This window comes from Oryzias melastigma, linkage group LG16 (assembly GCF_002922805.2).
Source record: "Oryzias melastigma strain HK-1 linkage group LG16, ASM292280v2, whole genome shotgun sequence".
NCBI classification, from domain to species: domain Eukaryota; kingdom Metazoa; phylum Chordata; class Actinopteri; order Beloniformes; family Adrianichthyidae; genus Oryzias; species Oryzias melastigma.
This window is the reverse complement of record NC_050527.1, coordinates 16,241,274-16,267,225: the sequence shown is the minus strand read 5'-3', so window position 1 is coordinate 16,267,225 and position 25,952 is coordinate 16,241,274. Positions and strand designations below refer to the sequence as shown.

Here is a 25,952-nt window from a genome sequence, read left to right as displayed (position 1 = left end):
CAGAGAGGCACAGGGACAAACAAAACAAGAGGGTGTTGCTGTGTCATTTTGTTGGGGAAGAGGAAACTCGTCAACACATTACGTTTTATCCCTTCTATTGGAGCAGTTTACCGGATTTCCTCCTGAAATAGCAGCAAGCGTCCTTTATGCTTCTGGAGGAACCTGCACATAGGAAGACAAACTATTATCTTGTTGGCTGCAATAGTTTTAAATTTAAATTTAAATTTAGACGGAAATATAACTACAGTTATAAATCAAGTGAAAGTCTGCTTCTTAAAAAGTACTTTAATGGGGATGTAAAGGATACAGGTGCATATAAAAAGTAGTAGTAGTAGCCACAGATACAAGCAATATGATGTTGGTAAAAAAGTATAAAATCAACCAGTAAGTAAATAATAAATTCCTGTCAAACCTCGTCAGCTTCTCTTCCTGTTCTCTCTACTGTCTTTGAATTTTTATTTAGATGTGATGCAAACAAAAAGACGTCCAATCACAAGCTTGCTTCCGTAAAGTCTGAATTGCAATTGGCTGAAGATGAACCACAGTGTGTCATGTTCACTAAATGTACCATAAACTAATGCACACGTGTCAAAGTAGCGGCCCGGGGGCCGGATCCGGCCCTCCAGGTAATTCTATCCGGCCCTCCAGATCATTTTATTTTATTATTCTTAATAGCCTGATGCTACCTTGTGCTCTTTTCTAACTTGTATAATTTTGACATAATATGTTTTTATGGAGAGTAAACTATTGAAAGTTGTTTAAGATTTAAGTTGATTTATTCTGGAATAATATTCCTGCCTGTTTTTATTTATAATTATGTTAAAAAGTCACATTTTTTAAGTTTTAAAAATGTAATTCAATAAATGTTTATCTTGTTCGGCCCACAACTTCAGGTTTGTTTTGGATTTTGACCCCCTGTGCGATTGAGTTTGACACCCCTGACCTAGGGCTGGGCGCTATGACCTGAAATAAAAGGTCAAGTCGCAAACCAAAACCAGTTCCATAGAACTGAAGAAACCGTTCCATCTTTTAGGTCAAGGTCATCTTTGCTAGTTAGCATTTTAACATCTGTGTGTTGTGAGCATTGATATATATTAATATATAATAATAAGGTAATGTATATCAGTGGTTGTGAGAGGGGTGGCTAAATATTCTTTGAACAACAGAAGCATAGAGACTAAGAAAAAAAATCCAGATTTTTCCAAAAATACATTTTCTTAAAGTCTCCCTCCAGCTCTATTTTTAATTTATTTTCAAAGCGTTCCCAGTGTTTTTTTAAATTATGATTATGCCGTTTTTAGCCAAAATAAAGAACGTTTTTTTTTTTTTTACCCTTGTGCTATCTTATGGGGTCCAGATGACTCCACTATCATATTGATGTGTTAATTCTTCCATGACAAAGGTGGACAGGATTTTATGTCTGCCACAGATGACAGTAAAGACAAAACATCCTTGGAAAAAAAAAGTTTGGCGCGCTGTTTTTTTGGGTTCCAGATGATCCCACTTTTAATGTAAACATGCCTTTTCTGGAGAAAATATGTCTCACCTCTGGGTTGTGGGTGCAACTTTTGGCACGGAAGTAGCCCTACGTTAATATCGCAGCATTCCTTTGTTTACACTCTCCTGCTAGCTAACAGCTCCTCACAGCCCCAAGCTAATATTAGCGTAGCGAACAATATCAGAGCTATCCAGCTGTACAGTTTAGAGCAAGGGTGTCAAACTCCAGACCTCGAGGGCCAGCCTCCTGAAAGACAAGGAAGAAATCCCTTTTTTATCTGCTGCTGATTACCTGGATCAGGTGTGATCCAATTAGGAGCTTTATTGGGAGGTTGGTTTGAAAACATGCAGGACACCAGCCCTCAAGGCCTTGAGTTTGACACCCCTGGTTTAGAGACAGACGGCAGCTTGGACATTGAAAATGAAGACATTAATGGATCTATTTGTCTGCTAGAGGAGGATTTGGAATTGGAACAGAGAGAGGGAGACTTTGGTTCGCCTAATAGAGTAGTTGCGTCACAAACTGAAGCTTTTTCCAACTACTGGTTCTGTCTGCTTCTTATTCCAACACGATTTGATTAAGAAATACTTATAAATGCAGTTTTAATGTGAAATTCTTTTATATTTGTCCTCCATTATGAGAAAAAAATTCTACAAGGACATGTTAAAAAACAAAAACATGACTTTTATTGGAGTGGGTCTTTCAACTAATTGAAAAATCAATTTAATGCTCATTCCCTTGATCACCCTTTTTTCACACCACGGCAAACAATTCCTAAATAAATGAAAAGGCACAAAATGACAGGTTTAAATTGATTAAACTGTTATGTCGAAGACATTTCGTTATAGCTGCTTAAAATAAAGAGTGGTAGCAAGAAAATACAAGAATTTCTCTGATAAAATCACTTTTTTTATAGTTTTAAATACCAAATAAATAAAAAATATTGAGATTGCATCAATTTAGGTCAAATAATTGGCCTGTATTATTATATTTTACGATTTGTGGAGCATGTGCCAAATGTGCGTCAATGCCCTATTCTTTAACAATCAGAGAAACATTAGTATTTTTAATTAGTGGTGGGTTTTGATGATGAATGTGTTAACTGTTAGCTCAAAGACAGGCACATGTCACCTCAGGTGCTGAATCCGATGGGTTGGGATGCGTTTGGACTTCCTGCTGAGAACGCAGCCATAGAGAGGAATTTGGATCCAGAGGAGTGGACTAAAAGGTAAAAAAAAATGTCTGAATCATATGATCAGTGTCTGTTGTTCTGTTCTGAAGCCTCGGCTCTATTCTTCAGTAACATCCAGTCCATGAGGGGGCAGCTGGACGACCTGGGGCTGTGCTTCAACTGGGACCGGGTGAGTGGGAACTTGTACCCTGCAAAAACTGAATCTAAATAAAGGAAGAAGACTCTTGCTTCAAGAAAATTGACCGTATTTTCTGTAAAAAACATTCTTATCAAGAACGTTTTTCAATAGTGCCGTAATATGAAGCCCGTTTGGCCTCTTAATTGACTATAATTTTCTTAAAATAAGAATTCTTGGCAGATTTTTTTTACATTTGAAGAATATACTTATTTCTAGGGGTCTAAAAGCATCAACCACCCTGTGAGACTGCCACTTGGAGGGTTCTTAACACTTTGCAGACTTGACTCTGGCTTTCTTGTGCAGGAAGTGACCACTTGTCTCCCAGAATACTACAAGTGGACACAGTATCTATTTGTCAAGCTCTTTGAAGCAGGGCTGGCGTATCAGAAAGAGGTAGGAATGGCCCGCAGTTTTTCATGGTTGTCATGGTTTTTCTTTCAGAAGAGCTGATGTGATTGTGTGTGAGGTTTCTGACAGGCAAGCAAAATGATGAAAGCACTTCATCCTTTGCTCTTTAAGGAAAAGGGATTGCTCTTGAAGAGCTGGTGGAAGTTTTTCTGTGAACTTTAATAAAATGAGACACTTGTTGAAATTAGGCTCTTCAGCTCAAACTTTTTCCCTTTTCCTTCTGTAACTGTGCAGGTTTTGTTTTCCAGGCTGTTGTTAACTGGGACCCCGTTGACCAGACGGTGCTGGCAGACGAGCAGGTGGATGAAAGCGGCCGATCCTGGAGGTCTGGTGCTCTGGTGGAGCAGAAGCTGCTGACACAGTGGTTCATAAAGACTACCAACTATGCCAAGGTACGTCTGCAGCCTATGTGGTAAGGCTCCAAACTAATAAATCAATTCTATTATCTGATTCAGCACAAATTACCCAAATGTTTCTTAAACTTTAACCACAAAATGAGTTGTGTTTAGTTATGAAAAAGCTATTTTTATGTAAATAGTGACTTAAAACTGAAAAAAATGCAATTTTTCATTAACAAAAAAGTGAATGCATTCATTAAAAACAAAAAAATGTAAAAAAAATATATACAAGATATTGCTTAAAACCTTAAGGATTTGAGTAAAAAAATAACTTTTTAAAACTCTACTACACACTGGAGTACCTGTTTATGTGTGAATATATGTGTATGTGCGCCGTGGAGCCACAACAGCACCCTCGCAATCTCCTAAAGGAAAATGAGCAGTGCAACTTTTTTGATACCAATCAGAGCTGACAATTCGGTAGCAGCAGCTGCAGCCCTGCATCTGGTCCTGTAATCAGACCCCTGCAGACCGTCAGCTGTAAGCTGGCCTCTGTGTTCAAAGGGAAAGTGCGCCGCAGACCTGAAATTAGTCTGACTGAGCTGACTGATGAGCCTTAACCTTTTCCAGATACGGGGACCAGTTTTACTCTGGGGTGAAGTTAGCCCCCTTTAGACTGGCACAAACACTGGAAGGATCATTTCTGCCTCTTAACATCCTAAGCATGATGTTATTTATGATTTAAATGCACTTTAAAATATGTCGGCATTGTAACTGATGTCTAAAGGGTTTCATGGAAAGGTGGGGAAATTTCCCCTGATTTCTGTTCAGGTACAGACAGAAGTTCATCAGAATAAAATCTAGTGTTTTCACTTTTAACAGTCATAGTTGATATTTTTGGCCCAAATCAACATTTTTATGACTCAAAAAAAATACTTAAATTGACATGAAAGCAGAATGAAAACTGTTCAAAGATCATGACTATCCATCCTATCAAGTGACCCTTTGGATTCTAAATTTTGCAGGTTTGTCTGAAACCCTCAGGATTATTATATTATTATTAGTGACCACATTTTGATTTATTGTCCTCCTCCAATCCCATGTCCATGTCAGTGCTGTGAGTGACTGTTGAAGCGGCCTGCTGTGACCATGTTTTTCTGCATTTTCCCTGATCAACAGACATTTTGGAAGGAAGCAAGAAGGTGTTAAGTGAAAAAAGTGAGATGCACAGACGGAGGGAAAAAAGAGAAATGTGTCAAGCAGCGTGTCTGGACTGTGATTTCCCGCACGTGCATGTTTCTCTGCTCGCCTCTGCACATGTTCCAGCTCGCTGTATTAAATTACCTCCGGAGAATATTTATTTAAACGGTCACGCCGTTCCGATTTTGTACAATGAGTGTGGATTAATCATCAAATTTTAATGTACAACCTTCAGGAGGCCAAATTGTGGCGTAAATGTTTTCAATTTCATGCATAATCACATTTGTCGCCATCAAATATTACAGGAATATTACAGGAAACGGACGTACACGAGTTGCGAGCGTGACACATTGTTTTCCTATTATTTTTCTTGTTTAGTAAAAAGCTTAAATATGTATTATTGAGCCAAAAACTTCTCTAGATTTAAAGATGTTTCATGTCCTTTCACTAGTTTTGTTTTTTTTTTACTAACAAGGGGACAATATTCTTTGGTAATCACTGTACCATGATTTCTCCCCCCCAATGAAGTTTCTCCCAGTTGCCATGGAAACTCCTGTTCTCGCCGTACGTTTTTCAATGTCTTTTTTTCTCCTGTGTCCGTTCTCCGACTTGCAGACCTGAAAAAGAATTTTTTTAAATTTTTTTTCTGAAAGTTGACTTTTGTTTGTCACGCTGTGGGTTTTCTTTCATGGCTGATAACGTCATTGTTCTGCTGGTAGAAGCCCTCCGTCACACTGACACACATTCACTGCATTTATGGAACTGAAGCTTCCCGGACAAACCCCCAACATCACTGCGCAGTCGTGGTGGAAGCTATGACTCCACCACTGTTTATGTTTGTATCAATAAGTCTGTGATGTGCTGATGCATGCTGAGCAGCGCAGTGAAAGAGGATTGTGGGTAATAGATTGTGACAGACTGAAAGGAAAGGGAGAATTATAACAACTCTCTCCACAGACAGCTGTGGCTTTTTGGCCCTTCCCCTCAATATTCATAGCTCGCTTTAATCATGCTGAATACATTTTGTTGTGCTGGTGGGAAAAGGAGGGAGCAGACGCTCTGTAGAGGTGATTGCTTTGGGATATTGAAAATATTAAGGTGAGCAGAGGTCAGAAGTTTTGAAAATCCCTTTTTTGTCTGCGTGTGTTTCAGATAAATTCCCTTTGAAAGAGAATACTCTCACTTCAGGCCCGCTCTGTTATCCAAGCACACACTCCAGAGCACTTCCTTCCCTTTTAGATACGGATATTAGCTCATTTAAGGCTGCTTTCTCTTCTCACCAGCCTCTCCTGGATGCTCTGGAGGATCTTCCAGAGTGGTACGGGGTCAAAGCCATGCAGGCAAACTGGATAGGAGAATGCACCGGCTGCTACTTTGATTACAGACTCAAGGTAAATCTCAGCTTTCTCCGCTGCTCACTTTTGATCTTTTTTGAAAAAAAGTTTTCAAAAGTGTTTCTAAATGCTCCGTCTTTTTGTCCTGCTTTTGTTTACCCTTGTTTTTCTAAGACTGATTTCAGCAAAGCACCAAAATCTTCACTTTCTCATTTGCTCTAAGTGGATGCATCAATCTGCACACGGCAATTTCTCCAAATAAATGACGTCACACATTCAGTTCCATTGACTTCTCCACACATTTACGCTCTCGAGCTCACAGAGAGTTTTTGATTTAATATATGGCCTTAAACCATATCATGTTTCCGTAAATGTAGGAGGTTTTTTGATTTTAATGGGAAGTTCGATTTATTTTTAAAGAAATCTGGCTAAAGTTGTTGGTTTACATTTGTTTACTATAAACTCCACATTAATGTCTCCAAAGAGCAAAGACAGTCTTTAAAAATTATTCATTTGTAGTATTTACTACTAATTATTAAATTAATTAATTTCAGATATTAAATAAAGAGTAAAAAGTGTGAACTTACTGTTGAAAATTAACATTGTGCACATGTAATATACATGAACGATGTTTTGGTTTTTGGTGTTGACTTAAACTCTTATTATTTAGTCAAATCTTAAAATGACCTCACACATCAGTTATGATGTATAAAACTTAACTCTGAATTCACAAACCACCAAATGGTTCCAGAGTGCGGCTGTGTCTGCAGCTCACCGGTCCCCCAGTTGTTGGGTCAAATACAAATTTCACACACCAAGGTGCATGACAACTGATGGGACTTTAACTTTAACAAGCTGCCATTTAAGAAGATGAAAAACAATAACTTGTAAACTATTTTTCTTGATTTATGTGTGTAATTTTTAACTTTTTCTGCAGTATTTTGTAGAAACCTAGCATCAGTATTACACTAACTCTGTTCTTGTCCAACCATGGAGGTTCAGAGGTTCCAACATTCATCTAGTTTTGTTCTAGGTGAACGGCAAAGAGACGGGGGAGACCTTATCGGCCTACGGCTCTTCTCCAGAAGCGGTGTTTGGAGCAGCTTATGTGGCCATCCTGCCCTCCCACAGGCTGCTGCACGGGAGCAGCTCGGTCCGGTTAGCTCTGCTGAAGGGCTTTCAGCCCGGCACAGGTGAGCTTTCCTCCACCATTGTGAGAATGTTCCCAGTGGGTTTTTAATTATAATTATGCAGTTTTTTGCCAAAATCAAAAGAAGCTGTCTTGTTCTAGGACATAGTTTCTGCAGATCGGCAGGAAGTTCTTTAGAAATGTACTTCTAAATTGTGGGCAGAACTGTTGGCAAGGAGCATCCCCTCCCCCCTTCCTGTTTCTCTGTTTACATGGTCTTGGGCTAGCTTACAGCCCCTCACACCCCCAAACATTAGAGATGCAACAGAGCTCACCCATTGTATTTTCTACGTAACAAATAAAACAAATTTACAATGATTTAAAAAAAGAAATATTTAGAAATGCAATTTGAAACTCCATTTTCTTTATATTTGTCCTCCATCATGAGAAAATTGTGACAAGAACATGTTAAAATGTTCTGGAATCATTTATATGTGTGTCTTTCAACCAAAAAGCACAATGCCAACATTTACATACCTTAACGTCCAATTTGGTTTTATTGAAAAAATATTCGGTTTGTTTTTAGCTATTTTGTTATTTTAAGTGCATTTTTGTATTCATAAATGTTGTTTTCTGAAAGAGAAGCAACATTTTTTATATTTCAAAAACAATCTCATACTTTTTTATAAATCCATACAAAAAAAGAATAAAAAAATCTATAAAATCTTGAATTGTTTATCATTTTATCTGGATTAATGTCTTTGTTTCTTTGATTTCTTTAAATATAAATGGTAAATTACGTATACTTGCATAGTGCTTTTCTACAATTCCTTGAAGGCCCGAAGCGCTTTACAGTCACAGACCCATTCACACGCTGGTGGCGGCTCTGCTGCCAAACGCTGGCGCCAACCTTCAGTGTCATAATTTTATTATTGTTCATTTTACTTTGGTATTATATGTGTTATATATTATTATTGTTTTTATATAGATCAATATACTTTTTTCATCTGCTGCTTAGATTTTAATCTAGTTTTCTGTTTATAAGATGCTATACTGCCTTTTGAATTGGATTTCAATGTTCCAAATGGAAAAATGTGTAATTTTGAATTTTTTTTCACCATTTCCATCAAAGTGGGTCTTTAAAATGTCAAAATAATATTTAATATATTTAATGAATGAAAGACGTTTCTTCATTAGGAGAATATTTAATTATCTCGTTTGTTTAAATAGAGTTCTGCAATACGGTGGTTATAAAGATCTGTTGTTATACAGGAACCACCTGCTGATGTCAGCTGCAGATGTTTTCTCCAGTTGATGGCAGGAATTAATGGATGTTGAGAACGAGTCTCCGGGGAAAGCAGAGCTGCTTTTCTCTCACCTCACCCCCCCGTGCCCTTCTTTACTCCCCAGACTGTCTAACAGAGGTCACAGCTCACAACCTGTTCACCGGCCGTGAGGTCCCCCTGCTCATCTCTCGCAAGGATGCGTTCGATGGTTATCTGGACACCGTCATCGGTGAGTGGTTAGTCTGGGGCGGCATTGTGGATGTGATGTGAACCAGTGAACTACAAAGAAGAGGACAAAGCCGGGGGGGGGGGTTAAAGACAGCACATTGTGGTTCGAGGTGGGGCTGGTTCTTCCCCTGGGACCAGCTGTGTTTGTTGACGTGTGTTTCTTTTTTGTGTGTTACAGGTCTTCCTGACTGCAGCGAGGAAGATCTTTCTGTGGCAAAAGCTCTGAATCTATGCTGGACTACAGTTCTGGAAACTCGTGAAAATGGAACACAGACTCTGATCAACTCAGATCAGGTAAACACGACATTTTTATTAAACAAATGACTTTTTTTGCTTAACCTAAATTTAGATTTAAATCCAGTTCACTAGTTCAATCACTTCCCTACACTTCTTGGTGTAGTTCTCAGGTCTGACTAGAGAACAAGCCTTTGACTCCATTACCCAGAAGGCCAGAGAGCAGAAAGTTGGAGGCTACCTGACTAGTTCCAAGCTGAGGGACTGGTTGATATCCAGGCAGAGGTACTGGGGGACGCCCATCCCAGTGGTGCATTGTGGGTCTTGTGGTGCGGTTGCAGTGCCTGAGGAGGAGCTACCGGTCACACTGCCCAAAGTGCCATCTCTCACAGGAAAAGGGGCGTCGCCTTTGGAGGCCGCTCATGACTGGGTCAACTGCAAATGTCCCAAGTAAGGAAACCGATTATCTGTCACCTCCTCTTTCGAACAATAAACATCTGAAACACATTTTTATTGCTGGCCAACGCAGTGTGGGATCTTCAGACACAATTAGATACGATTTTGAGGCAAACAAGAATTTGGCTTTTAATATTAGACTCTCTTTTATAAAATCTTCTGTCCTCCAAACTGAACATGCCAACGGCTTTTCCACATTTTCTCAAATATTTGGAAAAGGTTTTGTCCTTGCTTTCACTGTCTACTTAAGGTTTCAGCTCTTATTGAAACTAAAAGCACAAGTTTAACAGTAACTGTTGACACATCTGCACAGGTGACGACTGGTTCGTAAAAGTCCTCCAGACGTCCCCAGAAATCCATTACCGGCACATCTTTTTCACGTGCGATCACCTCCATTCTTGATGACTTTTTTTTACAAATTATTTTCCTTAAGGGGAAAAATAGTTTTTGCATGTGGATGATTACTATATTTTGTTGGGTCATAGACATACAGTGGAGGAAATGAGTATTTCATATTTTGCTGATTTGCCAGCTTAAAAAGAAATTGGTAGTCTGTTATCCCAAAAATCTCTTATATCAATTCCTTAAAATCAATTTTTTGATTTTCTTTGTGATTTTCTATATGTTCAAATGAACCTACCATTCTTTATAAGTAGGCAAACGTACAAAATCAGCAAAGAATGGATTGATTGATTTGTGATTACCGTATTTTCCGGACTATAAGTCGCGTTTTTTTTCATAGATTGAATGTCCCTGCGACTTATACTCCAGTGCGACTTATATACGAATTTTTAATGATGAGATATGGACCGTAAGTCTAGAGTGCCCTCTTATGGTGATCTTTGCAATTACTTTATTTACTTTAGTTATTCAGACGTGACACAGAGGACGAAGAATTTAACGGATTTAGTGATATGGAGTGAGATTGCGTGCAATTAATTACAGTAAAGATACAAAGTCGATGAGTTCTTGAGGCTATAGTTAAAGAAAACTGTTATGTTATATAAATGCTACACCTTTTCGTTTTTTTCATGATGCTAATATGTGAATGTGTTGACACATATTCAGCCTGTTCTCTATTCACTTATGAATGTTATAACTTACCTTCCAGGATGATGTAATATCGTTTTTTTCAATCAGTTTGTAAAATAAATTACTTGAAAAAAATGCGACTTATACTCCAGTGCGACTTATATATGGTTTTTTCTTCTTCATTATGCATTTTTTGGCCCCTGCGACTTATACTCCGGTGCGACTTATAGTCCGAAAAATACGGTAGGTTTATTTCAAGCATAAATTGCTGACAATACTAGACAAAAATCACATTACAGAAATAACGAAATGCATTGATTAGGAAAAAAAATTACAAAAACAAAGACAGACTTATGTCACATTTGATTGATATAGAGCTTGATATATTGCTTTAAAAGGAGTGAGAAGAAGCTAATTTATATAATCCCACCCCGACTTAGTTACTTCATTTTACAGTTTTCCATAGTTTTTGTAATCCGGTTCTGATCAGATCAAGTACAGGTTATTTAAAGTAGCAACGTTGAGTACTTATTGATTATTGATTAATCTTATAAAACATAATTTCAGGATTTCAATAAACAGTAACATGAGTCACACACTGTGTAACAGATACGTAATACTCATTGATTATCATCAGAATACTTATTTCTCCTCTCTAAATGCAGCACTTTCAGGCTCGATGTGGAGAACTGTATCCATGCTTCTTACTTTATTCCAGCATCAGTGCTTGTTTTTCTCCCCTGGAATGAATATCCTAAATCAAATGAAGGCCATATCAGCGTGGTGAGCACTTATTACAAAGTCATAACCAAGAAAGCTGTAACATCCAGTGTGGTCTATTATTTATTTTAATTATGAAACATCTGAGCTCCATGGAAATGAAATCATTGGGTCTCATTTATACACAGTCTCTCCCTCATTCACATGATGTCAGTGACTTCCAGAAAAAATAAAAATCAAATATGTGTTTGTAGCTCATCAGGAGGACTGAGGAAATGATGCTGAGTGTGTGGATTAAAAAACATAATCATGTGTTAATCCTCTGGCCTATCTTCTGCATTTCCCTCGTTTCCTCAGGAGGCCGGCTCGAACAAATCACGCCGAACCCAGACTGGCTCGTTTCTTTTCAGGAACACAGAGCATTTAGAGAGCATCAGTGAATGGAGTAATGAATACTTCTGTTAAGTCCAGGTTATGTAATGAGTGGCATCTGTAACAGAGGCAGCATGAGAGGATGATGGAGTGGAGTTACATAAGGCAGCTGCGCCTGGAGAGAGACACACATACACATGCATTCACCTTTGTACACAACTGTAATCACACACAAACACTCTACTTAACAATTCCCCTCAGTGGATGTTTGAAAACACAGAAGGACTGCGTCTCCGGAGGCCCGTGCTGACATGGGGATTCCTCTCTGAATACGACTAATCACCGTCAAAGGCCTCCTCAGCCGCAGACGGCACAAGTCATCAAGTCACTCGCTTCATCATACAACTGCAGTAATCAATGGCAATAATCAACAAAAACACAACTTCCTGCCCCACGCTCCAAACGCACGTGTCCGTCAGAACTTGTTAACCAAGTCCAATTAAAACTTGACAAGATGTGCAAGGCCTTAAGAGGCGCGCCGCCGGAGTGGAAGTTCTTATCTGCGCTCGTCGGAGTCATTTCCTGCGCGCTCACCTCGTCTCCGGTCTTGTGCGGTGCAGCAAATTGGCCTGCCAACTGAACCCTGCTCGTCTGATTAGAAGGCTGTGCGCGCAGGCGTGCGCTCCGTGTGTTCACAGGTAAGCAGAGGCGGGCGACGGCAGATGGAGGGGCTGCTTTCTTCTTGAAGACGACTTTGTGGAGCAGCTGCTGACCTCCTCGCCGCAGCTGTTTGGGAGCCTTTTGTCTCTTCCTAGCTCAGCCTCTCAGGACTCTAAAACTTGGTGCTCTCAAGCATTAAAGTATCCTCGGATTTACTTGGTTGGGTTTGTAGATGAGCTTCTTTCGTGGCCTAGATAATCTCCAGACGGAACACCTGTGTGCCGGCTCTTTTTGTAAATCTCAGCAGGAGGTGCCTGAAAGGAAAAATTCCAGATTGACCTTCTCGTCTGGAGAGAGAACTTCTTTCTTAAGCTATTTTTTGCTGATTGACAGACTTTGTTACATGGCTGAATTTTCAAATGTAACACCTGCCTTCCAAATATTAACCTTGCTACACCTTAGCCCTGTTGCTAGGCAACCCCTCACATCTTACCTCATCACCACATTCTTATTATAGTCTTTTATGGTAGGTGGTCGAAGCCTCTCGGTGCGTTTGTTGATGAGTACGTGATTAAAACATTCGACTGCGAGACAGAAAGACGAACAGATTCTCCCCGTGAGGGGACAGGAAGTGATGCCGCCGCTGCCGCCGCCGTGCACACTGGCAGAGCTGCTTCCATGCTCATCTTTCTGGGACACTGCTTTTAAATCTGCAGAGACTCATTACTGACTGAAAGGCAGATGCTGTCGATGTTCCATTAAAACGCTTCAGAAAAGAAACCTTATCCGAAAAAGTCAGTTTTTTTTTTCTGAATTCCTCATCCGCACTGTGAAAATGTTGTTGACAGATTCCCATCATGCACTGCAATGCTGTTTGGCTTGGATAAAAAAGGGCCACAAGGTGGCATTTCCAACACAAACACTCCATCCAGGAATTGAAGGCTGCCAGTTTGTTAGCACAGCCTGTTAGCAGGACAGGAGAACATAGCTCTGGTATCAGTCTGCTTTCAGCTGTGCTCCTCCGCGGGGGACGTGACCCACCTCCCCGCCAGACGGAGCCGGCTTTACACTCTCAAACACGCTTTACTGGGATTGTGTTTGATCTAAGTTGTCATCTTAAATAATGATTGTAGCATTTTTCTTTTTCTTTCTTCCTGTCAGATGTAAAGGCCCAGCTAGAAGGGAGACGGACACCATGGATACATTTGTAGACTCGGCCTGGTATTACTTCAGATACACAGACCCTCATAACCCAGACAGGTAAAAGACAGCAAATGCTGATTTTCTATGAGTTTAACTGAAGCTTTGTTTATTTATTGGAAATCTGATTAAAAGAAGACTAAACAAAGTTTCCCAAGCTTTTGAAATGTCACATAATTATATAGTCTTTTCAAATATTGCATATTTTGTAAAAAAATGAAATTGAAATTGACAGAAGGGACGGGCCAGGAGCAAAAATGTGGCAAGTTTTGATAATTCAACTCATAAAATAAAGAGATAACAAGGGATCTGGACAAAAAACACACTTAATCTTGATTGAAAAATACTTTAAACAAGAGCATTTTGGAGTTTTTATTTCAAAACTGTGGTTTTTGTTCTCTTTTTAGTGCCATTTTTACCAACAGGTTGATGTCCCTCAGGGAAAAAGTCAAACTTAGGGAAATGCCACGTTCATGTTGTGTTGGAATCATTGGAAAAATTATTATCCAAATTGGAAATGGCATAGGAATTTTTCCTTTTCCGTTTTTAGGCTAATTTTGAGTTTAGCTAATATTTAGCTACATGCTGGATGTTTTGGCCAAGTTACTAATTTTTATACTTTTCTCTGCTATTTTAGAGTTTACCTAATATTTTAGCTTTATGGGAGCTGTTGTGGCTAATTTATGATTTTTTTTCAGTTATTCCGGTTAATTTTGGGTTCAGCTAAAATTTTTGCTTTATGCTAGCTGTATTGGATAAGTTAGACATTTTACCATTTTTATGCTAATTTGGCATTTAGCTAATATTTTAGCTTGGTGTCAACTTCAGCATTTTCAGCTTTCAGCTCCTGCATTTTTAGCTGTCAATTTCAGCATCTTCAGCTATCAGCACTAGCAACTTATGTAGCCTAATTTAGCTTACAGCATTCACACTAGCATTATCCCAAGTAATGCTATATATCTGGTTGAAAATTACTTGAAACAAGAACTTCTATTTCTATAGTTTCTATTTCAAAACTGTGACTTTTGTTCTCTTTATAGTGCCGTTTTCAAAAAAATGATTGATTTTCCTTCAGGGAATAACCTTGAACTTGGGGAAGTGCTTGGTTCATGTGATGTTGGAATAATTGGAAAAATGATTACTTAACTTGGAAATCACACATGAATATGGGAAAAACAGCAAATCTAAAAAAAATACGACATGAATGCAGAATAACTTTCTGCTTGAACAAAGGTGAATTTATTTTTAGGCTGCCATCTATGGGGAGACATGAACTACACGGAAAATAAACCATTAATACGGATAATCAAAACTGTTGGCGGGCCAGATTAACTAGTTGATGGCCCTCATGCCGTAGTTTGCCCACCCCTGTTCTAAAGGTTCCTTTATGCGATTAGACCTTCTGTGTTTCCGCCGCTCCTCCCTCCTCACTGATTTAAAGATGGATGCTCGCAGAAGTTCCTAAAAAAGTTTTCTTCTGTTTTGGCACCTGCTGGGAGAGAGCGATACCCTGAGCTCAACAAAAGGGATTAATTTCTCAGTGCCCAGACCCAGCAGTAAAGCTGATTTCCAAAAGTGGAGGGGGGGGGTCTCTCTGTGCTGCTTTCTGAGCCGGACAGCCTATGGCACAACAGAAAAAGCAATTACACTATTTGTGCATTTGGACCGGCCCGCTGAGCCTCATGTGCACTGGAGGAAAGGATGAAAATAACAAGAGGGAGATGTTGAAAGTGGGCGAGGATGAGGGTAGAAGGGGGCGGATGAGAAGCCGCTGGGATTTGGGAGAACCTCCGGGTTGCATAATGGCTCTGTCCGTGTCAGCTAACGGGCTAAATGATTTTGCAGCACTGAAAGGTAACATTGATCCAAAAAGCTGTGAGAAAGGAGGGACTTCTGTGAAAACTTACAGTCCATGTGCAGCTGTTTGGTGAAAAAAAATGAAGAAAAATACTTCTAATTTGTAACACATAAAGCTATATTTTTCTTTTTCTGATGGAATAGAGGCTTCCTCTCCTCATCCTTAGAATGCTGTGTGTCAGCATAAGCCTGCCCCCTGCAGGAAAAGTGCACACATATCTATCATAACAGATGAGACGGCACAAAAATTATGTAATCATATCTCCTCAGAACATCAGAAAAGATCTACTTTGTGTTTGAATATGATCTATTTCAAAATAAAAGCATAAACAAAGGGTGTGCTGTAATTTAAAAACAGCAAGAAAACTTGCAGCCTTTAAGTCTCCTTTTCTGAGGAAAAAAATACCAGAAGCTGATGTGAAGTCTGGGCTTTGTTTGTCATAAATCGAACACTGATACAGAGTAGAGTACAGGCATTGATGTCTTAAAAAACAAATCTTGCAAGAGCTTGATCAATAAAAAAAATCTCAAGAGTGAAGATAAATAAATGTTACACCTAAGCTCTTTTCACTTACGCTGCACTTGATCGATATTTGTTTCACTGAGACTCCATATTTACCCGCCTCATTATGAAGACTTTCTTCTGTTCAGGCCTTTCAGCCGTCACCTGGCGGATCACTGGCTGCCTGTAGACGTGTACATCGGTGGGAAGGAGCACGCCGTCATGCACCTGTACTACGCCCGCTTCCTCTCTCATTTCTGCAGGGACCAGGGTCTGGTTGCTCACAGGTGGGGCGCTCAGAGGGGTGTCATCTCCTGGCATGTTTGCTGTGTTTGGTGAACTTTTTCTGCTTTCCAGGGAACCGTTTCGAAAGCTACTAGTGCAGGGTCTGATTAAGGGTCAGACGTTTAAGCTGGCTGATGGTGGGCAGTACCTGAGGAGAGAGGAGGTAGACTTCACAGGTGAATCGGTTTTTAAATATTCTACCTATGAGCTCCAATTAAATATTTAATATATTTCCTCCATCATCCAAAAAAAATTCCACAAGAATATTTTAAATTTATTTTAATTACAAAGTGATCTAAATATGAAGCTTCCTCAGACTGATCTTCTGCTCCCCCAGGTAAAGAGCCAGTGGCGCTGAGCGGCGCTCCTGTTGAAGTGACGTGGGAGAAGATGAGTAAATCGAAACACAACGGTCTGGACCCTCAGGAGGTGGTGCAGCAGTATGGTGTGGACACAGTTCGGCTCTACATCCTGTACGCCGCTCCGCCTGAACAAGACATCCTCTGGAATGTCAAGAGTGAGTCTCAAGGCTTTAATTACCAACACTCACTTTCTCCTCCTCCTAATTGATCGATAATGAGATCTAGATAACTGTGTGCTCCCACTCCAGCGGACGCCCTTCCCGGTGTTCTGCGATGGCAGTCTCGACTTTGGCAGCTGGTGACAAAGCTAAGAGGAGCGCGGGAGCTCGGAGACATCCCCAACCCATCCCTACTGAAGAAGAAAGAGCTGGCAGAGGCTAAGAAGATCTGGGAAAACAAGAACTATGCAATTCAGGAGGTAGCTGCTCAGCAGGACCTGCTGCCATCTTCTAACAACTGCTGAAAAAGTCTCATTAAAAATGCATTATTATAGTTCTGACCAGCAGGGGGCAGTAATGAGCCCTAAATCCTGAAGACTTGTGTTCATTTTTAGTAATACTAGGCTACTTATTTTAGTTTTGTTAGTATTTAAAGGCTGGTATTTCTAAGATAGAATATGAGAGTGTGTTGGTAATACTTCACACATTTCAAAGTTCAACAGGATCCATCCAGGCTGCTGTCCTGGCGCTGGTTGCAACCCGAAACCCCCAGAGTAAAGAGCACCAGCAGAAGGGGGAAAGAAATTGATTTTAAATCCACTTTGTGTCCTTTCACACTTTATAAATAACCTCCTCGGCTGTCAGGCTGGATGTTCATTCCCCTCCGCTCATCAGTCTGAGCTTTTAAAAGACCCGGGGCTGTTTGCTTTAAGGCCTCAAAGCTGACGCTGTCCTTTGATGTGTCCCACAGAAAAGCCACGCTGATCGACTTCCTCGTAAAGCCCTTCCCAAACCAGTCCCTCCTCCCAGTCAGCTTAGTATGGGAATGCTGGCTTTCTCAGCACTCTGAATCTAACATTGTTTTTAGTGGGAGACTATTCTGACACATTAAATCCACAGGGAGTCGACTTTTTCTATTATTTCAAAGTCAAATTTGATCTGAACTTGATAGTTTTTAGATCAATTTCATTCATAAATCTTCTCATTTGTGCTTAATTTTACTTCTTACTTAGTGTTTATTCCTTCAGGATTGTAAAGCCTTTACTGTGCTAAAGTAAGCAACTGTGTTTAAATCGTGCTACTAACAAGTCCCACTTTGATCATGTTTTGATATAATGTAATAGCATTCCCAGTGGTCTTTTAACTATGATTATGGCGTTTTTAGCTAAAATAAAAAAACTTGTGTGGATTTTTGGGACAAAAACTCCACAAGAACATGTTAAAAATAACAATTTTCATCAGCTTGGGTATTTAACAATCAAAAATCACGTTTAACCCTCATACTTTTCAGGTAACTGCTTATTTTACCGAGGACTTCCTTTTTAACGCCGCCATCTCTCGCCTGATGGGACTGACCAACACGCTGAGTGTAAGCCCTACATCGCCTTTAAAGGATATCCACCTACTTCAGTTTAAAACATGTTTGTTTTTTTTAATCCTCTGTGTTCAGAGCGCCCCGGTTAGAGTTTTGCAGCACAGTGTGGAGTTTGAGGAAGCTCTGGCTGCTCTGGTTTTGATGACCGCACCGATGGCTCCTCACCTGACCTCTGAACTTTGGGCAGGTTGGTTAATTTTTATGGGACCCAAGATATGATAAAGATAAAGATCTGGGGTTGTTTTTAGCTTCTCTGTCAATATATCAACCTATTTATCACCAGTTAAATGATCAAAGAGAGATAAACTCTCATTTTACCTCCAGTGCAGTATCTGTCCATCAACCTTTTTCAGTCAAAAATGGAAGATGAAGATCTAGTGTCACCTTTTCTTGTTTTTCTTGTGTGGAAACTTCCCCTCACATTTCACCTGGAGGACTTCCCACTATTGTTGTGGACACATGAACTAAAAAAAAACACACAGCTGAGAAAAGAGGAACTCCAGAAAAACTGTACCTCTGACATTCAGAAACCCTGGCAGATGAAGGCAGTGAGGAAGTGTGTGCACGTGTTTTGTTTGTAGTTACAAGCTGTACAGTGAGGCTAAAAAGTATTTTGTCAGCCATCAACTGTGTAAGTCCTCCCACTAAAAAAGATAAGAGAGGTCTGTAATTTTCATCATACCTCAACTGTGAGAAACGAAATCAGAAAAAAATCCTGAAAAATCACATTCTGAATTTTATAGAATGTATTTGTAAATTATGGTGGGAAATAAGTATTTGGTCAATGACAAAAGTTTATCTCAATACTTTGTTATACACCGTTTGTTGGTGATGACAGCAGTCAAACGTTTTCAAGGTTTTCACAAACTGTTGCTGGTATTTTGGTCCATTCCTCCATGCAGATCTCATCTAGAGCATTGAGGTTTTGAGGTAGTCGCTGCAACACGGACTTTTTAACTTCCTGTGTAGGTTTTGTAAGGGGTTGGGATCTGGAGACTGGCCAGGCCACTCCAGGACCTTAAAATGCTTCTTACAAAGCCACTCCTTCATTACCCGGCAGTGTGTTTGGGATGGTTGTCATGCTGAAAGACCCAGACATGTTTCATCTTCAATGATCTTGCTGATGGAAGGTTTGTTCTTTTGACAGCTCTTTGGTCTTGTTCATAGTGGAGATTGGAGTGTGACTGTTTGAGGTTGTGGACAGGTGTCTTTGATATACATAACGAGTTCAAACAGGTGTTATTAATACAGGTAACGAGTAGAGGTCAGAGGATTTTAAAAATCAATTTTTTCATTTTGTGTCTCACAGTTGAGGTATACCTATGATGAAAATGGCAGACCTCATCTTTTTAAGTGGGAGAACTTGAACAATTGGTGGCTGAATAAATACTTTTTTTGCCCCACTGAATGATCAGAAAGACAGACAAATGAGGAACACATAACCTCTGCTCTAAAAACAACTGTATGCACAAACACACCTCAGAGAAGAGGAAGTGGGCATCCTTCCCTTCTGCCTCTTGTGAGATGAACTCGGATGCAACAGTTAAGACGACAGGCAGTGGAATAGTTTCTTCTTTAATAATCCTCAGATATTTTTCTGCCTTCAGAATTCTCTTCTCAAACATTGTTGAGACCTAATAACAGTTATTTTAAGGTGCTTACATTGATATTTTTCACTCTAAACTGCACTTTTTAAACATTTTTGCTGTGATGTGATGCTCCCTCAGGTCTATGCCGGATCAAAAACCCCCTCAGTCCTGTTCTCCTGCGCGGAGGCGAGGTCCTCCAGCAGTCCTGGCCCATTGTGGACCCCCAGTATCTGGAAGTCCCTGACTTTGTGGAGGTTTCTGTGCTGGTATGATCCCATTAACACTTTAAAAACAGTTGCAGGAAATTCTCAAAAAAAGGGAGGGATCAGCAGTTATTGACACAAATGTTATTTTTCTTACTAATGATAGTTTATGTTCTGAAGCAGCTTTTCACCCTTTATTAGGAGGGATCTGTGTATGTTTTCCCTTCCATCTTGCAGCATTTTCACTCAGACTCTCCAGGCTAATGATTACATTCATACTCTGTAATTTTCACAAAAGCCTGTGATTACCTCATGTGCACATACTTGCACTTGTATCTGTGTTTATGTGTCAGCACATCAAGCCGTCTATTAAAAGCCAGATAGACATGTTGGGAAAAAGTTTAAATCAATAAAACATTTGAAGTGTTCGTACATAGCATTATATAATGTAAAAAGAGTTTACATTTATAGATTTGTTTAGTTTTATTTAAACATAAGAACATAAAAAGGATTAGAGACAGTTCAATGTATTAAAGGAAGCAAAAATCAATGAACTAAAGTATTTATCTTCCTCTTATTCTTCAATATTTAAAAAAAATAAACAAAAATAGTATTTCAGAAAATGAACTAAAGATGAATTCATATATTAATGCTAAAATATAACAAAACATTTCTTTTGGACATGGACACATCAGTTCATGTTTCATTCTGTCATATTTTACTACCATATGGATTTTATGTTTTTCTTTTAGGAAATAGTTTCTCTTGTTTTTTTCATTTAAAAACAGGTGTGTGTTCTCCACATTTGATGCATCTCCTGGGGGAGAGGTGAGCTGCAGATACAGCTGCACTCAGGAACCATTTGGTGGTTTAACCGTAATCTTAACCCATCCTCTGGGTCTGTGCGGCCAAGAACTTAGCTTAGCTTAGTTTTGAAAATTACAGTCACTTTTGATTTTTAAAGTTTTGTCATTTTTATAAATATCGCATTGTCTTACAATGAAAATCACTCAAGTTAGATGTATTAAAGCACGAATGATTATCATATTTTAGGTTGGGGTTTCAGTTGAATTGTAAAAAAAAAAAAAACTGATGGAGTGTCCCTAAAAAGATTAGCTTCACAAAGGTGTGTGTTTGTGTTTGCTTTTGCTTCTAGGAGGCAATTTAATGTGACAGTTTGAGAGAGCATCCAGCTGGGAGAAAGCAACTGAGAAAATGAGCTTGGATTAAATTCATTTGGCTATCTTGAAAAGGAATGCAAATACAGTTAAACGCATTAAGTTAAAGAAAGAATATTAACGAAAATGTTCAATGTGATCTAAATTAATGCAATAATGATAATTATTTGCCCTAAAATTAGTCATTTCTAATGAATCAGGAGCTAAAGGGAAATTTCTCTGCATTTTACGAACTTGTCTTATTTTTTATGTGGATATTTTTTACTTCTTTTTAATTAAATGAGTGGTTCAAATATGTGCAGATAATTAGATTTGGGCTTTTCACATTGCACTGTTTACCAGAATGAGATTCTCTGGCTGTTGTGAACAGCGTCCCTATCACCTGGAGGGAGGACGTCACGGCCTTGTTCTGTTCTGCAGGACATCCTGCTGTTTGTGTGCATTTGCTGTTTTATTTCAACCCCCACACTACGTCTGTGTTTAAATATTTGGGGCATGGGCACAAGCTTTTAGAACATCTGCTTGATTGTGTGGTAAACCCTCAAAACTCCTAAAAAAGCGCAGCGGTTGTTGCTTAACAGTGAAAAAGAAGCTAAGACTGACTTCACAAAACTGCAATATTTTACTGCTTTTTTGGGAGGTTTTTTTGCCCCCAAAAAATGACCCTTGTTCACAGCACCAGAACAAAAGACTCATTTTGATGTACAAACGTCTTCCAGCTTGTAAAGTCCTTTTCCCCGTGGTCTGTCTGAACTGTGACCCCTGACCCAGACTGGTTTAGCTAGAAACCCAAACCCACCAGTTATAATGTCTTTGAGGAGTCAATCATTTACAAATACTCACCTTTGCTTTAGGTCACATCTAAGATTTAATCTGTGTTTTATTCAGCACACATTTCACCTGCACGGCATCACTACCACCTGTACAGGGATCTCACTCCACCATTCAATGCTGCTGAGCTGAACATAGAACATGAGTTCTATGTGGACTCAACTAAATATTAAACTCCTGAAGAAAATCTGAAGAAAATGCTCTTTTGTTACACTTTAAAAAGGTAGACAAAAATAGGAAATTTTCACAGGAAAATCACTAGAAAATGATCTGTCCATGCAGGAAGTATTTTTTACTTAATAAGAAATCTTAGAAGACATCAAAGTGTAGAAACAAGCAGTTCCAAAGAAGCATTCAAAAAAGAAAAATAAACTACAAAAAAAACTGTTAGATAGAATTACCTAAAATTGAATGTTATACAGCATATAACCCCAAATTGCCTCTGGTTACAGGTTAGGCAGCGGAGCCACCACCAGTGTGTGAATGTGTGTGTGAATGGGTCTGTGACTGTGAAGCGCTTTGGGCCCTTGAAGGAGGGTAGAAAGCGTTATACAAGTATACGCCATTTACCGTTTACCATATCATAAATACTATTTATTTACTAGTTTTACGCTAATGGCTTGTATTTGTTGAGTTTTCATGTACCTAACTGTAGTTTACTTTGATTACAATTACAAAAAAGTAGTGTAATAAGAGGAAATGAGTAATTAAAGAAAATAAAGTGAACAAAATGAGAATGCAGTACCATTTTAGTACAAGCATGCACTGTAAAAACAGGCACCTTAGAAATAAGTCAATAATTCTTCTTCCATTGGTACATTTTTTTTTTAAATCTGCCAATTTGGGAAGAAAAAACTCTTACCAAGAATCCTTTTAAGAAAAAAGATTCTTTAAAAAAAAACATTGTTTTGTAAAATGACTGTGCATTGAGACTTTGTGATCTGAAAAATAAAAGTAAAACAAAAATTCCAGTCTCGAAGACATGTTTTCTCAAACTAAAATATGTTTGGTATTGAAAAATTGCTTGATAAGATTATTTTTATTTAATGCAAAACAGAAAATATTACTTTTTTTTTCTTAAAGATCATTTTACTTTTGGTAAGATTCAGTTTTTGCAGTGTAAAGTCAAAAACTAAAATATTTTTTTGGTTTCAAAATGAATGTATACCAGTTTAACTTAACATTTTTGTTGAATTGTAAAACAATATCCTTAAAACTGAACCAGAAATTGCAGTAAAAGTATTGCTTTTTTGTCTTACCGGTAATTCGAGTTTTTCTTTTGTCAAAAGTATGGAACAAATTAAATTTGACTCATTTCAACAATAATTTCTTTATTTCTGGATCAAGCTCTTAGTGAGGCAAAAAAAATCAACTGCTGATTTTGAGAAAAGCTTGGAAAGATGTAGACAAAGCAAAATATTTTCAAACTACTGATAAAATATCTTGATTGTCAAGATTTTAAATCTATTTAAACATTCAACAGTTTGCAGTGGTTTTAGACCTCATTGTTTGTTATAGGAATGGGAAAATAGTGCAGTTGCAAGAGAAAGTATGTGAACCCTTTGGGAAGTACCTTGAAATGAACACATGATGTGTTTTTTATGACAATCTAAATCACAACAGTGGAGAAAAACATTGCTTAATCACACTAATTTATGTTTTCACATTGTTATTGAACACAATCATGTGTCCAGTTAATGCATAAAATCAAGTATTTCCAAAGGGTTCACATATTTTCTCCTGCAGCTGTATATCGCACTCACACATCACTGCTTACAGAAAAATCCAAATGAGTCCCTCTTTTTTTTCAGTCAGGAAAGGACAAACTAGAAAAGAGTTTGATGTTAACCTCGACCCAAGTCTTTACCGTCAAATGTGTCTCTTAATGAGCGTGAGAAAGTCAACGAATGTCCTCACCTTCCTAGAGTTTGCTCAAGAGTCTAGACCTCAGAGTGGTTTCCACTGAGGTAGTTGGACAAGTAAAAACACTCAAAATACAGCTCAGTGATGATCACCTCGGTTTTCCACCAGCCTGAGATTTGGCTTGTGGCCCTCATCGTGTCCTCTTTCTTCTAATCACGTTGGGTTTTCCTCACAGAAGAGGCCTGGGGTTGGCTGAGCGGCCTCAGACATAGATACTAACCCGCGCACCATTAATTTGCAACCACATCCACAGACTGGGATCTCATTCAACATGCGCACTTGCTTCTAAACATACGAGCCTGAGTGCCTTTCCAATAGCCACCACTAACTATGTGTTTTAAAGGGTGCGCTTTATAAGTAGACAAAGAGGTGGAGTCATTTATTTATGGACGTGTGTGTGTAAAATAAAAAGGGTTTAGACAGAACTGAGCAACAGAAAACAGATTTTTTTTCTCTTTTTTCTTTCTCTGGAATGTTTCAGATTAACAATAACCCCTGTGGGAAAGTGGCGGTTCCTCTGCAAGTGTCCAAAGATCTCAGCCGGGTCCAGCAGCTTGTGTTGGAGAGCCCCGTCGGGCAGAAACATCTGAGCGAGCGCAGCATCCAGAGAGCCATTCTGTCTCCAAGAACTGCCCTCATCAACTTCCTTGTTGAAGAATGAATGCACAGATTCAAGAAAGGGACTTTTTAGGATTCTGTTGAATGTAATGATGTTGTATTTATTTCTTCAAATTTTATTAAAAAAAAAAAAAAATTGGAACAGTTTCTTCTTTCTTTAAGATTTAGCACATCTAGATCCCATCCAAAGATGTTTAATGCCATTCTCACCTTCTCCTCTTACCTGTAACACACTTCCAGCACCCACAGATTCACAGCTCCTATAATCCTCTTATCATCTTGTAGTTTCATAATGATCTGCCTCATCAGAGTTTGTTCACTCCTCTGCTATTAGCAACAGGAAGAAAAGCCAAAAGGTGATTTTTTTTTTTTTATTATAAATTTTTAAAAACTCTCACACCTACACATGATTCTCCATTTGTGCCTCACACCTGGATGTCAGCTCTGTATCCACGCTGGATGACTCAGCCAGTAGTGGCATTCTGATGCCAAAGACCTTGTAACATATCTGTGTGCCCACAAGTCTATCTTTAAAGCCCGTGTGAGTAAGCAGTGATCTGATATGTGGACATGTTCGTCCTCTGTGACTCTCACTGCTCACGTCTGATTCATAAAAGATTTGTGTGAATGAGCTTGAAATCAGCTTCTGATTTGAGACTTTTGCTGCATCTCAAGAGTTTGTTCTTGGTCTGTCCGTGCTTAGTAAATATCAAAAGTGCAAGCAGAAGGGAAAAACGGAATGTTCTTTGCTGATCCCACTAACCTTTCTTCCATATTTCTGTGATTTATCGCAGACCATCAGGTGACAGGAAAAGGCCCCTCGGTAGAGACAGAATAACAGGATGCAAACCCAGGAATAAGAGAGCTGAAGCCAAAACTCTGTCCTGAACTTAAACATTATAAACTTGTTACTGTCATAACAAAAAGGAAATTGGACAGCATTTTTTTTTTTTGCATACATTGCACTTTCTTGTGCTTTCAGCATGGCTGATTCATCTGAACTGAGCGATTGTCTCTGATCCTCTTGCTTTCCTGTTATTGCTACACCTTCTTTTGATTCCCCCCCCAGCAGAAGCAGCTAACACAAATGAATCTGGACTTGTCTGAACAATGAGATCAAGCTACTGCATCAGTGTTTTCAGACATCTTTTGAGTTTGCAGGAGGCGCTTCCTCCTCTGAACTGACGGAAAGGCCTTATGGAGACGGTTTCTGTGGAGATGAGGTCTAAGTAGAACTCCTGCACTTCCTCTAACAATTAATTTAGTCCCTGTCAGCCTCCACCATCATTTAACACTTTTTCATCAGCTCTGTAGTTTCCATGACAACCTATGAAGTAGCAACAGTATTGCGTTTCAGATTTCCCCTTTGTGGACGCTTTTCTTACACGTGACTTTTGCTTGTTTGGTTTAACGACAAGCTCTGCCCTTCCTCTTGAGAAACAACAGAAAAAAGGGTGAAGAACTCTGCACCACAGCCCCAGTCGCCCTCTCTTTGTATAATTTCACTGGATAAAGGCAGAAAGGCTGCAGCTGATTAAATTGTCATTTCTGTGGATGCTCTATGTGTATTCTGATTTACACTAGTAAGCTGAAAATGTGGAGAGAA

The 25,952-nt window shown here is 39.1% G+C and overlaps 1 protein-coding gene across 1 annotated transcript in view; it reads left to right on the top strand.

Moving 5' to 3' along the window:
- lars2 (leucyl-tRNA synthetase 2, mitochondrial) overlaps positions 1 to 25,952 on the top strand; it is a 38,615-nt gene extending 12,663 nt beyond the window's left edge. Inside the window, exons 4-21 of the mRNA XM_024268314.2 lie at positions 2,635 to 2,726; positions 2,799 to 2,859; positions 3,172 to 3,261; positions 3,525 to 3,668; positions 6,098 to 6,205; positions 7,182 to 7,341; positions 8,688 to 8,792; positions 8,970 to 9,085; positions 9,192 to 9,475; positions 13,427 to 13,525; positions 15,974 to 16,111; positions 16,182 to 16,285; positions 16,447 to 16,626; positions 16,720 to 16,889; positions 17,921 to 17,998; positions 18,080 to 18,191; positions 19,732 to 19,859; positions 24,210 to 25,952. Coding sequence (XP_024124082.1) covers positions 2,635 to 2,726; positions 2,799 to 2,859; positions 3,172 to 3,261; positions 3,525 to 3,668; positions 6,098 to 6,205; positions 7,182 to 7,341; positions 8,688 to 8,792; positions 8,970 to 9,085; positions 9,192 to 9,475; positions 13,427 to 13,525; positions 15,974 to 16,111; positions 16,182 to 16,285; positions 16,447 to 16,626; positions 16,720 to 16,889; positions 17,921 to 17,998; positions 18,080 to 18,191; positions 19,732 to 19,859; positions 24,210 to 24,389 — 2,349 coding nt within the window. The 3' untranslated portion in view covers positions 24,390 to 25,952. The remainder of the gene's footprint in view (positions 1 to 2,634; positions 2,727 to 2,798; positions 2,860 to 3,171; positions 3,262 to 3,524; positions 3,669 to 6,097; positions 6,206 to 7,181; positions 7,342 to 8,687; positions 8,793 to 8,969; positions 9,086 to 9,191; positions 9,476 to 13,426; positions 13,526 to 15,973; positions 16,112 to 16,181; positions 16,286 to 16,446; positions 16,627 to 16,719; positions 16,890 to 17,920; positions 17,999 to 18,079; positions 18,192 to 19,731; positions 19,860 to 24,209) is intronic.